This window comes from Grus americana, chromosome 8 (genome assembly GCF_028858705.1).
Source record: "Grus americana isolate bGruAme1 chromosome 8, bGruAme1.mat, whole genome shotgun sequence".
NCBI lineage: Eukaryota > Metazoa > Chordata > Aves > Gruiformes > Gruidae > Grus > Grus americana.
The window spans coordinates 7,981,454-7,993,756 of NC_072859.1; the positions used below are offsets into that span (position 1 = coordinate 7,981,454).

Consider the following 12,303-nt stretch of genomic DNA (forward strand, 5'->3'; position numbering starts at 1 on the left):
ACCCTTCCGATTCTCTCCCCCATCCCACCGGGGTGCAGAGAGCGAGCGGCTGTGTGGGGCTTAGTTGCCAGCTGGGGTTAAACCACGACAGCGTCTACACCTTGTTGTGGGGCTGAGTGATGCTGATTCATTGCAAAATTCAAGCTGAGACCTGGTTCTGCCGTCTGGACTCTGGAGTTTGAGAGCATTTGAGTTCAGGTTGGATTTTGGTTTTCGTTCAGATCTCTTCTGTGCTCAGTCAGGTTTCCCAGAGGAAGCCGTAATCCCGTCTGAAGGGCCACTCAGCACCCCTCAGCCCCAGGCTCACCCAGGAAGGACCTCCTGGTCAGCACTGGCAGAGTTGAGATAACCACGCTCTGCTTGTCCTCTGCTGGATGCCCGCGACGCCTCTGCTCAGTATCGAGGCTTACAGCTAAGCCGCGGGTGAAAAATGGTGGCACTGCTGTTCCCCAAAGGCACTCAGCCAAATCCGATCAGAAACACTTAACGCCTGCCAGCGAGAGGCAGCTCAGGACCGCTTCTCTGACTGGGGCTGCTATTTATGGGGCGCGTTAGTCACGCAGGAGCTGTTTAAAAGTGCTGCTGCGGTAAATTGCAAAGTCATACGTGGTCATCGACTTATGAGTATGCTCTGGGAGACAGCAATACTTCAGGGCTTGACTAATCCCTTACAGATTCAAAGCTGGGAGGGATGTGGTTAGGCACTGAAAACGTCCCCGTTTTATTGCCGATGATGTATTATTTAAGCCTCCAGTCCCCTGGATGGCTTCAGCTAAGCCTGGGGCTCGTGCCCTTGTGTTCCAGCCGGCTTTCTCCCGGTGGGAGGTAAGCTCGCCTGCAAGACCTCTGATAGGCTTAGAGTGGCCACAAGAATTTGGGCTGGATGGAAGAAACGCTTGTTTTCATGGCTACTCAGAATATTGCTGTACGTTGCAGGATCTTTTCAGTTTACACCTAAGGAGGGAAGTATGTGTGTGCATCCTTGTGCGTAACGGTCAAACTAGACCTTCGGAAACATCAGTATGAGCAAAATACTACTTTTTCCTCGCTAATTTCCTCACAGCGGTGCTGCTGTAACTCACCAAAGCACATCAGCACCCAGCTGTGCAGACGTCCCTGCCTCACAGGTCCCTGACTACACAGGTCCCAAAGACGTGCTCCGTACACCCTGCAAGCGCAGCTCTAGGTGCACTGCAGCTGGCATCTCACCTGCTCATATAAAAACCCAACCACAAATTATAAATGACCAGGGGGTCGTGGTGATGATCTCTGAAGCTTTATTTGGGAGCGGCTCCTCTTCGTTTATGCCTAATTAGCTAGGACTTTCTGAGCTCTTCGTGGCATTACGCTCTCAGGAGCTCCTGGGGTGTGCCCCATGCAGCCTACCGACGGGGCGCTGGGCCTGCCCGCCCGCTGAGGAGCCCCGAGGCTGCGAGCGGCAGCCGAGGGCGGCCCATGGCCTCCGGACGCTGTCAGCGGCCCTACCGCACTCCATCCCACGCTGTCTCCGGAGCCCGGCGACCCCCGCCGAGGGCCGGCCCCGCTCTCTCCGGCCCCCAGACCGCGGGCCACCCCCCGCCATCTCCCCCGGCCGCCACGTTCGCCGCCTTCGCCGCGTTGCCGTGGAGGCGCGAGGCCCCCCCGGCGCTGCCGGCCGGGGCTGTCCGCGGCGTTCGCCTGCGGCGAGCGGGCGGCGGTGGCGGGGCAGCCGCGGGCCCTGCCTGCCGCGGCGCCCCGTCAGCGGAAGGAGGAAGCACCATGGCCGGGGCCTGGTTCGGCTTCTCGCAGGAGGAGCTGCGGCGCCTGCAGGGCCAGCGCCCAGGTACGGACCGCGACCCGGGCTCTGGCGGGGGCCGGGGCTCGGGACCGGGCCGGCCGCAGCGCCCGTCCCGGTTAGCGGGGAGCAGCGGGGCTGGGAACGGCGCGGAGGAGCCTTCGGGCCCTCGGCGCCCCGGCAGCTGCACCTCCGTCCGTCCGTCGGTCCGTCCCCTCAGCCCCACTGTCGGTACCTCCACCCCCTCAGCATACCCGTCCATCCGGCCTTTCTACGCAGCCCCCTCAGCCTTGCCATCCGCCGTGGCTTCCCACCCCCTTGGCCCTCACGTTCATCCGTCCACGGTCAATGTCGGCCTCTTCATTCAGCCCCTCAGCCCCCTACATCCGCATCTCTATCCATCCCTTCAGCTCATCCAATCCATCCCTGCATCAAGCACCACCCCTCTGTCTCTACACCTACAACCTCTCTGTCACATTTCCAAACGCCAGCCCCTTGTCCTGCACCCACATCTGGCTATCCACTACCCACTCATGTTCCCAGCCTCCTTTTTGTCCATCAGTCATCCCCTTCTTCCCCAGTTCTTCACTTTATAAACCCCCAGTATGCCCACCAGCCTGCCTGGGACCCTTCTTTAGCCTTATATCTATCTCTATGATTCCCCCAAGAGTTGCCTTACTCCTAGCTAAAGTTCCTTCTTTAGTCCTGCACTCCAGGCCCATTATTCCTCCCTCCCCTTGTTTTGGATGCTCAGATCGTCTAAAACTCCTGATTCATGGGCTAGCAAAACATTTCATGTTCCTCGGTTTTCCCTCATGTTGCCTTCCCTTGACACCCTGGTATGTCTTTTCCTTAGGTTGGTTTAGCACCAGTTTCCTTGCCCAGGAAAGGTAATTCACAGAGTCTCTCTTTGATCTTAAGATTTTATTTTAATCCTATTTCTCTCTCTCCTCTATTGATAGACTTGTATGAACCCTCGGAGCAGCAGCATCGCTCCCACATTGTGAATAAGAATCGGAAGCAATCACAACGAGAAAAGGCCCTCCAGCAGCAATGTCAGAAGCTGGGACTGCAGGGTGGAGCAGCCTCTGTTCCTCCTGAGCAGTTGCTTTCTGTACCAAAACACAAGCCTTGTCATCCTCAGCAGCCTGTGCCACCACCTCATCCTCCTTCAGGAGGAGATCAAAGGCAAAGTGACCACCGAGACAAGCAGAAGGAAGTGACAGCGGTAGAGCCCTGTAATGGCAGTGACAATGCCCAGACCCGCCCTGCCAAGCCAAACCCCAAAGTGGAGAAAAAGAAAGTGGAATTGTTAGTAAGTTGGTAAAATCAGGGGATGGGTTTTATTATTCTGTATTGATTCATTCTTTTGTTGTGAAGTGAACTTTTCTCTATCTGATAGGAAGGTTTGAGAGATCGTGTTTGCTTCCTTTGCATTGAACCTTTGTTTTTCATCTCTAGTTGGGTTAAACCTGATTCAGGACCAAGTTCTGTAGTGTAATCCATGCAGATATGCACCGTGCTGTCTTCAGATAATTTCCTATGGTAGTTGGCCTGTACATCATAAAGCACCCAAGACATAGGACTGTCTTGATGGTTTATGAAGACCTAATCTCACCATCGTACTGTGCAGACAAGCCAGCAGCCACAACAAAAAGCCCTTTTGGAAGAAGACATGCTGTGATTTGTGTAACTTTGTGTTCCCCTTTACAATATTGGTGCAGATTTGTTAATGTCAGAAGTGTTGCTAAGGAGGTAACATTTCAGGGTTAAGCAGTTCTCTAGCATTTATGATTCAGGATGAGACCAATCGCGAGGCTTTCACCCTGTGCATCAGCCCACAGTGGGGTGCCTGTCTCCCTCAGAACCACCAAACTGATACATGTGAGAGAAAGGAAAAAAATACTGAACATGGCTCTCTGGGAGTCTGATTGAATGTGGCAATTACTTAGTTCATCATCCAGAATTCAGATAGTAGCGTATAAAAGGAAGCTGCTGTCTAAATGCTAGAGAGGGCAGCATTTCCAATATGAGAAATTACTTGGGTTTACCTCTTCACGTTTGTTTTCCTGTCTGCATCCAAGTGCTAATTTTCTTTTTGTCCTCAGTGGGCAAAACAAAGTGTGAGGGGCAAAAGGATGAATTCTTTTTCTAGGGCATATAGTTTATTTTTAAAACACTTTAACAATGCTGCTCCAGCCTTGAGTTCCTATGCGGGTCCAAACTTTTCTTCCCAGTATAATCAACAAACACTAAATGGCCACTAAACTTCCATGCGTTGTTGGTATTCCCCTCAAACAGGGATCAGCAGCTTTCCAAGTGTGGTGTGCTAGACCCTATCTCTGGTTAGATCTGTCCATAGGATCTGAGAGGGGACTCAAGAGGCCTAAAGGTGCTTCCCACTGGAGAGGCCGAACCTTGGCGGTCAGCAGCATTTGTGTGGCGAAGCAGCGCGTGGCTTCTCTCAAATTCAAAACTCAAAAAGGATCCAGGAGGTTCTGTTTTGTACAGATGTGCCTTGAGAGGCTGCAGCTGCTGGCCATGCTGCCTGCCCTTTACCTGCCCAGCTCCTGGCTGGGATCACCTGCCTGCAGATAGCTGTCCCTCCACCAGAAGAGCAGCACGTTGAAGAACACTGCCAAATTCCTCGTGTGGGTGCAGCTCACCAGCAGTACTAGCTGTTCAGCTCCTCTGTGGTGGTGAAATAATACAGACACTATTTGACTGGGGAGAAGATAGCTAAAGCTTTCCAGGGAAATTTTTCGCTCTGTGGGGAGCAAATGACGTTTATCTGCAACAACCACCTCCTGAATCTGTTGAATTCATCTCAGCCTGTGCACTTGAATTTACATCTTCATAAAAATATTTCTCTATATGAGGTTTTAGGAACAGGGCGATGGGGGGGAAGTCTGAAGAGATATTCTTGTGCAGAAATGGTCGTTACGATTAACATAGCTGAGTTACTTGGGTATTTTAAGCTAAGCTATTTTTAAGCTGAGACTTCTTGAGAGAGGGCATGAAGAGCACAACAGAGTGGAAAAGCAGCAAAGCAGCTTTTGCTTCTCCTTAATCCTGCCCAGCTGTGTTGATGCAGGTTGTTCCCTCTCACCTGAGACCTTGCATTCCATTCTCTGAGGCTGGTTGTATCTCTTAGTAGATGTAGTCCAGGAAATGGAATCCATGTAACTTTCCCTGGTGGTAAAAGTGAGCTCTTGTTCTTCCTCATTGCTCATTTTCATTATAACTTTTACCAGCTTTTCATTTGTATGAGTTTAATTATTTGGGGACTGTACTGTAAAGCAGACATGTGAAAGGATCTGTTTTATGGAAAAAACATTTCCAAAAAAGAGGCTGTGTTGGCAGACTGAACAGATAGCGACTTCTAGCAGCCAGTAGGAAACCTGAAACTGCTTCTACCTAGTGGGGAAGCACATCCTTTAAATGAAAAATTCCACCCATTTCTGGAAAAGCGCAGTATGTTCTTTCTCCCTTCCAGCAAAGCTGAATTAACCGGCAGCTTAGTTGCTTATGAAGACTTTTGTTCTGATCAGCAGATGTTTTATTGGTTTGAATGACTTTTTGCAGATGATTGTTCTTTCCTCAGAACCAAAACCTGTTTATTGTTCCTTTGATTTTTTTCGAGTTTGCTCGAGGCAATACGATGGTGAATATTTGTGTCATTTGGGGAACAGGAAGAGAAATTAATTTTGTCTTAATTTTGATCTTATTGTCCATGAGCAGGCAGGAAAAATCGCGATGGGAAATCCTCCAGCAAGAGCAGCGGCTGATAGAAGAGAAGAATAAACGCAAGAAGGCACTCCTGGCCAAAGCTATTGCTGAGAGGTAAGGGGCTGTGCTACAGCATGGGCTGTGGCTGAGGAAGGGATTACTTCTCATCTGCCACCAGTTGCATATCTTCTATTTAAATTGCACTTTTTCCTCCTCTTTCTGCTCTGTATGTACTGCTCCACAAGTGAGCAGCTGTGATCTACATTTCCCTTTGATGACAAGTGCTGGCCAAGAAGCTGTGACTAAGCTTTTCACACTTCCAAAGCTGCAGCTCTGTGTGCAGATGGAAAAGTTATTACACAATTTGAGAATTAGCTGAAGCCCTTATGCCTGTCAGTAAGGCCATGTTGGGAAGCTGGGGTGCTCGGATGCTCATCTCTGTTCTGTTCCTGATTTGTTTTCACTGGATGTCAGGAAAGTTTATTTGATTCCTAACCTATGAAGGGCAACTATAGCTATTTCTGTTCATGCTTTTGACTCTTTCTTATTAGTATGTGAAAAGTGTTGAAAAGAGTAGACGATCAACTTTAAGAACGTACCGTTTTACCACTGGCTGATTAGAAATTACAAAAATTCATATGTTCTCACAGTTGTTAGCTCTTGTTCTTCAAGTGACCAGACTTTAAGGTATTGTACAGTGTTGTCCACTGAGATGGTTCAAGACTACAGGGAAGGCAAGGTTTGTAGAGAAGGATATTGGAGCAGCTGCTAACACTGGATCAAGGAAGGAGATGTGAAGCTTTTGGGCTCATGGTGCTCTCGCAAACATGTATTATGTATGTGCTGCCCATCAGAGCTCTTGGGTAGCACAGATGAACGTAGCCAGTACTGTGCAGAAGATTCTCTTTGAGGTCCTGAAGATTTTGGTTTCCTTTGCCAGGCAGAAATAAAGCACAAGTACGTTTGGTCTGAGTCACTGTAGGACAGCAAACATGGGTGTGACCACCAGGCTGGTTTCTTCCTCCTGGAAGCAGAGCGTGAGGAGAGAGAGGAGGACTTGGATGCTGATAGCGAGGGAGATATGTCAGACATCCAATGGCCTTCTTCAGGCTCTAAGCAATACTACAGGATGTCTGTTTCTCTCCACCTGCATCAGCTGATCTACTGAGAAATGGTGTCACTTCCTACGAATCTAGGCTTGCTTTCAAGTACCTGCTCTGGGTTGTAACGTGGTGGCTGAAAAGCATGGTTTTGCTGGTGGTGATGAATGACAGCAAAGTGACCTGGTGTAAAAGCTTGTCGAAAGTTACTTAGCTTACTTGGGAGTGAAATTCATCAGAGCTTGCTGCCCTTAGCAACATTTAGTTTTCAGAACTTAGGAATGAATAGGCTGAGTTGAAAAAGGTTACATAAGGCTTGATTGAAATCCTTTGTGTTTGATGTAAAACTTTCCATTGACTTCATTGGGATTTGGCTAGGCCTTTTGGGAATAATTTTACAAAATGGAAATCAAGCCTAGGTTAGGTGACTTTTTGGCCCCTACTAACTGGGCTTCTTTGAAAGGGGATATTTGCAGGGCTAAATACCCTTCCCCCTCTCACTCCCCCCCAAGCCATTTCCTGTTTCCTTACACTGAGAACTGCTTAGATACAGCAGCTTCTTGTGTGTTTCCACAGTGAAGAAACACAATCCATTTTAGGCACTTTGATTATAGTCATTACGTAATTTTGCCATAGTCCTTTAATAGCAGGCATTTTAGATCCCGGTGGATATTAAAAAAGATCAAAAGTCTTAAACCATAAAGGAGAAACCTTCTGAATAGCTCTTAAAGAAGTTAGTTGCTCTGCAAATGAAATGGGGCCTATTATGTCAAGAAGAGAGTCTTGAAAAGAAAAAAAAAAAAAAGCATCTTCCTTTTGCAGATCCAAAAGAACTCAAGCTGAAACAGTGAAACTAAAAAGGATTCAGAAGGAGTTACAAGCTCTGGATGACATGGTATCTGCTGACATTGGCATTCTGCGGAACCGCATTGATCAGGCCAGCTTGGACTATTCCTATGCCCGGTAAGTGACAGACAGGGAGGAGGGAATAGCCCTGCCTGAGTGGAGGGAGAAAATGCTGTTTCCTGTCACTGAAGCAGTAATGGAGTTATGTCATTGTAATAATGTGTAGTTACAGCGGTCACAGTCTGGGGAGCTTTCAAATCTTGAGGTAAAAGTGTGCTTTTTATTTCCTAATTTTTCCCTTGGAATCTGGAAACTCAAGTTGGTTTTCTGACTGCAGACTGTGCTTTCCAGCTTCGTGGTGTCACGAGACATACTTACTGCTTTAACTGTGCAGTTGTCCGTAAGCCCTGCTTTATTGTTTCAAGGTTGTTTATTTCTTCTCAGGGGGAAAGAGTTTTTTTAAAAGTCCTAAAATGAAAGTCCTTTTCAGGGAAACTTGCTTGTTGATGACAGCTCTGGTCCTGTTGGAATCAATGGGACCAATTAAGCTTAAAACATATAATACTGCTGAAGTGCTTTTGGAACTGGGACCAAAAATTGAAGGAAAAAGCAAGCTTTCACCCTTCACAATGTGCCTTTAATCACTCTGTTTCTGATGAGTTCCTTAAATGCAAGAAATTAATCGGAACACCCTATTAGTTGTGGGTAAACCACAACATCAGTAGATAAACATCAGCATGTTTATGTAGCCGTTTAATAAAATGGAAATGTTCGGTTGTGGTTTTTGGTTCACGATTCAATGTGTTAAACGTGTATTTCTCCTTATGACTTCTGCTATACGTTGACCACAGGCCAATAAACATGGTAATTAGTCTTAAAAAAAATAGCAGTGGTAGCTAAAAAGTAAGGATTTCTTTTGTATAATTATAATTTGAAATATCTACGCTTAACTGTAGTTTCAGTAGCCAAGTGCATATGAATACTGAATTTCATATCCTCAAAAGGAAACACATTTTAATGTTTTTTAGATTTAAGTCTGGTTTCTAAAACCATTAAATGCTCCGGGAAATTTCCTTAGCAAAATTTTGTAATAACGTGTCTATTTGAAATGCTTAATGGCAAAAGAGCATGTAACACATGTGGCTTTAATGTTTGGAAAGCATTTTTTAATGAAGATAACAAAAGGGGATGCTGGTAGGATGAAGGCGATAAACTTTACAAAAAATGATTTTCATGAACTGAGTCTTTCTTTTTGTGAGGGAGGGATTTGGAAATGTGAGTTAGATACTTTCAGTGTCGTAGTTTTTATGCATTATGAGCCAGAGCTGAGTTACTTTTAAGTGGTGTCTTTTTAAGCAATTTTTTAGTTCTTACCTTGTATTTTAGGGCTAAACCACAAATAATTTCTGTGTCAAAAAGTGTAATATTAAATAGTCCTGAGCACATACATAGTTAGGGGCATTTGACAGTTGCTGTGGATTTGAATTTTCATAAGTATAATGTGAAGAATATATGTGAATTCAGCCCAAAGATTTAACTGTGCAGAAGTTTCCAGCATAGCATTAGTATTTCCATTTCAGATACCTGGCCCAGGGAAATCTTGACTTTCTTGTGAGGGAAACATTAAGTGGGCATCTTCTGCCCACTGCAGACATAGCCTTTACAGCGGGGTCAAAGTTTTGTGATTATTATATAAAGGAACGTATTTGGGAAGACTTTTCTGTGTTTTGGAAAGACTTTTCTGTATCTTGCTTCCTTCTGTTTCCCTAAGCAAAGGATCTCTCCTATCTTTCTGTTGCTTTGTTTAAGCAGCTATTTGAGTCTGGTTTTATAAAACAGCTGGATTCTTTATTCAGCCACCTTACTAATATTAGTTTTATGAATGCTCTCTAAGGTACATTGCATGGTCATTCTGCAAAATCCTTTGCATGTTCCCTTTCCTGATCAGCAAGACTGCATCTATCTTTCTGTTAATTACATCAGGATTAATACTCAGTTTCACTGAATGTAGTGGAAGATGCATCACTAATGTGGACACCAACCATTAAAGTGCTAAATATCCCGGATGCGTGAACCTCAAAAAATGTTTGGAATATTCCCTTTTTGCTATATTTGTCATGACACGAAGCGCAAATTGGCAGGATGTGTGTGTTGGGGGGATGCTTACAATAAAATTCTATATCTGTTGCCACGCACAAGTTGTAATCGCTGTTGACGTCATATGCTGTGTCAATCTGTGCTGCTCATGATTTTCTTAACCATATATATGGGTGCCCGGAAGAGTACACTTCTAGACCAGATCCGAATGTGAATGTGAATAGCACCATTGTAGCACCAGTATCTGTTGGGCGGATGGTTGGATTAGACAAGCACAAAACTGTTTTGCAGTGTTTCATTTCACTGGATAGGTGTTCATTAGAAGTGTGAAAACTCTTCAATTTCTGATGATTTCTTTCTGCTGCTAGTGGCGCCTCTCTTAAAACAGGTAGCAAAAATGCTTGTTCGTGATTCAGTCTGTAGATTTCAGATGAGCAAATTAACTCTTGGAGTACAGCAGCAGTGGAGGCTAATGTGTCAAGAGGAGAAGATTTGATCAATTCACTCTTACTTTCTTCCCTTTTACTAATGTAGCAGCATGTCGTGAATAGCTGGCGTAATGCATTGCAGAGCACATTGCATTTCAGGAATGTTTAAAGTATCTGTCCATGTGTCAGATTGTGAAGTGCTTTGAGAATTAACCCACTAGAAATGATGATGATGATGGTTTTGCAGGAAGCGGTACGATAAGGCTGAGTCGGAGTATGTGGCAGCCAAGCTGGACCTCCAACACAAGACGGAGATTAAGGAGCACCTCACGGAGCACCTGTGCACCATCATACAGCAGAATGAACTCCGCAAGGCCAGGAAGCTGGAGGAGTTAATGCAGCAGCTGGAAGTGGAGGCAGATGAGGAAAATCTGGAACTTGAGATAGAGGTGGAGCGGATGCTGCAGCAGCAGGAGGCAGAAGCGGGGAGACAAGCCAGCCAGTCACACAGTCATGCTGGGACAGCTAAGGAAAACCCCACTCCCAGTGTTACGGCACGGGAGAGTGAGCATGCTAACTGTGCTGTTGCTTCTCCTGCTACTTCTGAACAGTTGGTTCAGTCTCAAAACTCCAGTACCAAATCCCTCTCCAATATGGACAGCCAAACTCAGGTAGTAAATGCGATTCCAGGAAACTCCCCAGCTTCTTCTGCTACATGACTACTATATTCATATAAGCCAGCTGGTTATGGGTCATATACTCTCTGCAGGCTTGCGTGCTGTATGTTATCTCTTGGCTTCTGCAGTGCCAGTAATATGCACTTCATTTCTCTTTTCCTTTAGTATTGTTTTCCAATTTTAAAGGCTTTTTTTTTTTTTCACAAGACTGCCATTTGGGTTTCACCATCTGTCATCATCATTCTGGTTTAAGTTCACGTTCTAATGTCCAGCTCTTCACGGGGCTTTGTACCTTCCTGAAACAGGAAACTTGGAAACGAACAGTATGGTTTTTCCAAAGGCTTTCAGCGTGTCAGTATCGCTGATACCTGTTCATAGCAGTGTGCAAGAGGTACGTATCTACAGGAGAGAAGATCACAGCTTTGCATCTGAACACATTCTGTCTCCTGACAACTGCGATAGGATGTTTGTCTTCCTTCGTATCCATAAGGGATTAGTTTTCAACGGTTTATAATCCTGTGAAACCCAAGTGCTTACTTTAATTGCCTTCGTAGCTGGTACTCTTTCCTGTACCTGATTTAAAGGAAATTCGCATATTGAGGCAAATTGCAAAGTCAGTTGTAATATTTCCTATTTATCACTTTGCCTATTTCTTTCAGATAATCCTAGATCACACTAAGCTATATATTGATAACACTATTATCTATGAAATCACAGCGGCTGTGATTTAACAAAGATGATGCGTTACAGTTTACAACATTGCAGAATGTATGATGTGGAAGTAGAAACACACAAAAGAGAGTGTGTGGCAATAAGCTGTTCCATTACAAACATTTTTCTCTGTCGTAGTTGCCTCAAAGTTGCAATAATTAACCAGGGATCTTGTAATGAATAATCCCCACAGTATATTGGATGTGAGCCCATTTTCGTATAATATTCAATGCATTTTCTTGCCTGAATAGTGGGTTCATACCCCCCAAGAAGTTCAGCTGGTTTGCTCTGTTGCTGTTGAAAGGTTTTAAAAAGCTATTCCAGGTGGAGAAAGTCTCAGGAATTAAACTAGAGGACATAGAAAAACCTCCCGTAGACTGATGCAGCTGCAAACCGTGGGGACAGTGTTCACAGCTATCCATCTGCTTTGTTACAGAGGAAGACTGCTTTCATTGTGGAAATGGTTTCTGTAATACCTGACCCAAACGTGTCAGTCAGAGTTTATGAATGACTTTCTGAATGATGCCATCAAGTATATAAATGGGACACTGATTGTCTCTATGGCTTTAATAGTGGAAAAACATCACTACATTTCATTTTTATTCTATTAATAAATCAGTGCATCTTCTACACAGTGTGTTTACTTTCAGTTGTGATATCTGATACTAATACACATATCCAAGACTGTTTTTCCACAGGAGGTGATAAATGACAGAATCAGATATGTCCTTTGGCAACTTTCTGCTATATGAAAGTAAAATTTCCAAAAAGGCTGTTCCAAAATAAGAAAACGTATGAAGCAGAGACATGGCAGGATTCAGCTTCGCAGGGATATTTTCAACTAACCGTGGCCCAAGGCAGCAATGAAAAATCTCTACTGGTGCCTCCCATACGCAGGAGAAAGAGAGATAAATCTCTAAAGAAGCCACTCATAATCAGGG

At 45.3% G+C, this 12,303-nt stretch overlaps 1 protein-coding gene across 3 annotated transcripts; it reads left to right on the forward strand.

Moving 5' to 3' along the window:
* Positions 1–1,666: 1,666 nt before the first annotated feature.
* Positions 1,667–11,994, forward strand: GORAB (golgin, RAB6 interacting). Of its 3 annotated transcripts, XM_054834227.1 has the most exons (5): positions 1,667–1,822; positions 2,737–3,085; positions 5,516–5,617; positions 7,426–7,566; positions 10,222–11,994. In XM_054834227.1, the coding sequence occupies exons 1-5, from the start codon at positions 1,759–1,761 to the stop codon at positions 10,691–10,693; spliced, it is 1,128 nt and encodes a 375-aa protein (XP_054690202.1). In that variant the 5' UTR covers positions 1,667–1,758; the 3' UTR covers positions 10,694–11,994. The 3 variants fall into 3 exon arrangements, with proteins under 3 accessions (XP_054690202.1, XP_054690204.1, XP_054690205.1); XM_054834229.1 differs by lacking the exon at positions 10,222–11,994 and having other exon boundaries at positions 7,426–7,570; XM_054834230.1 differs by lacking the exon at positions 1,667–1,822 and having other exon boundaries at positions 2,996–3,089; positions 5,513–5,617.
* Positions 11,995–12,303: the final 309 nt, after the last annotated feature.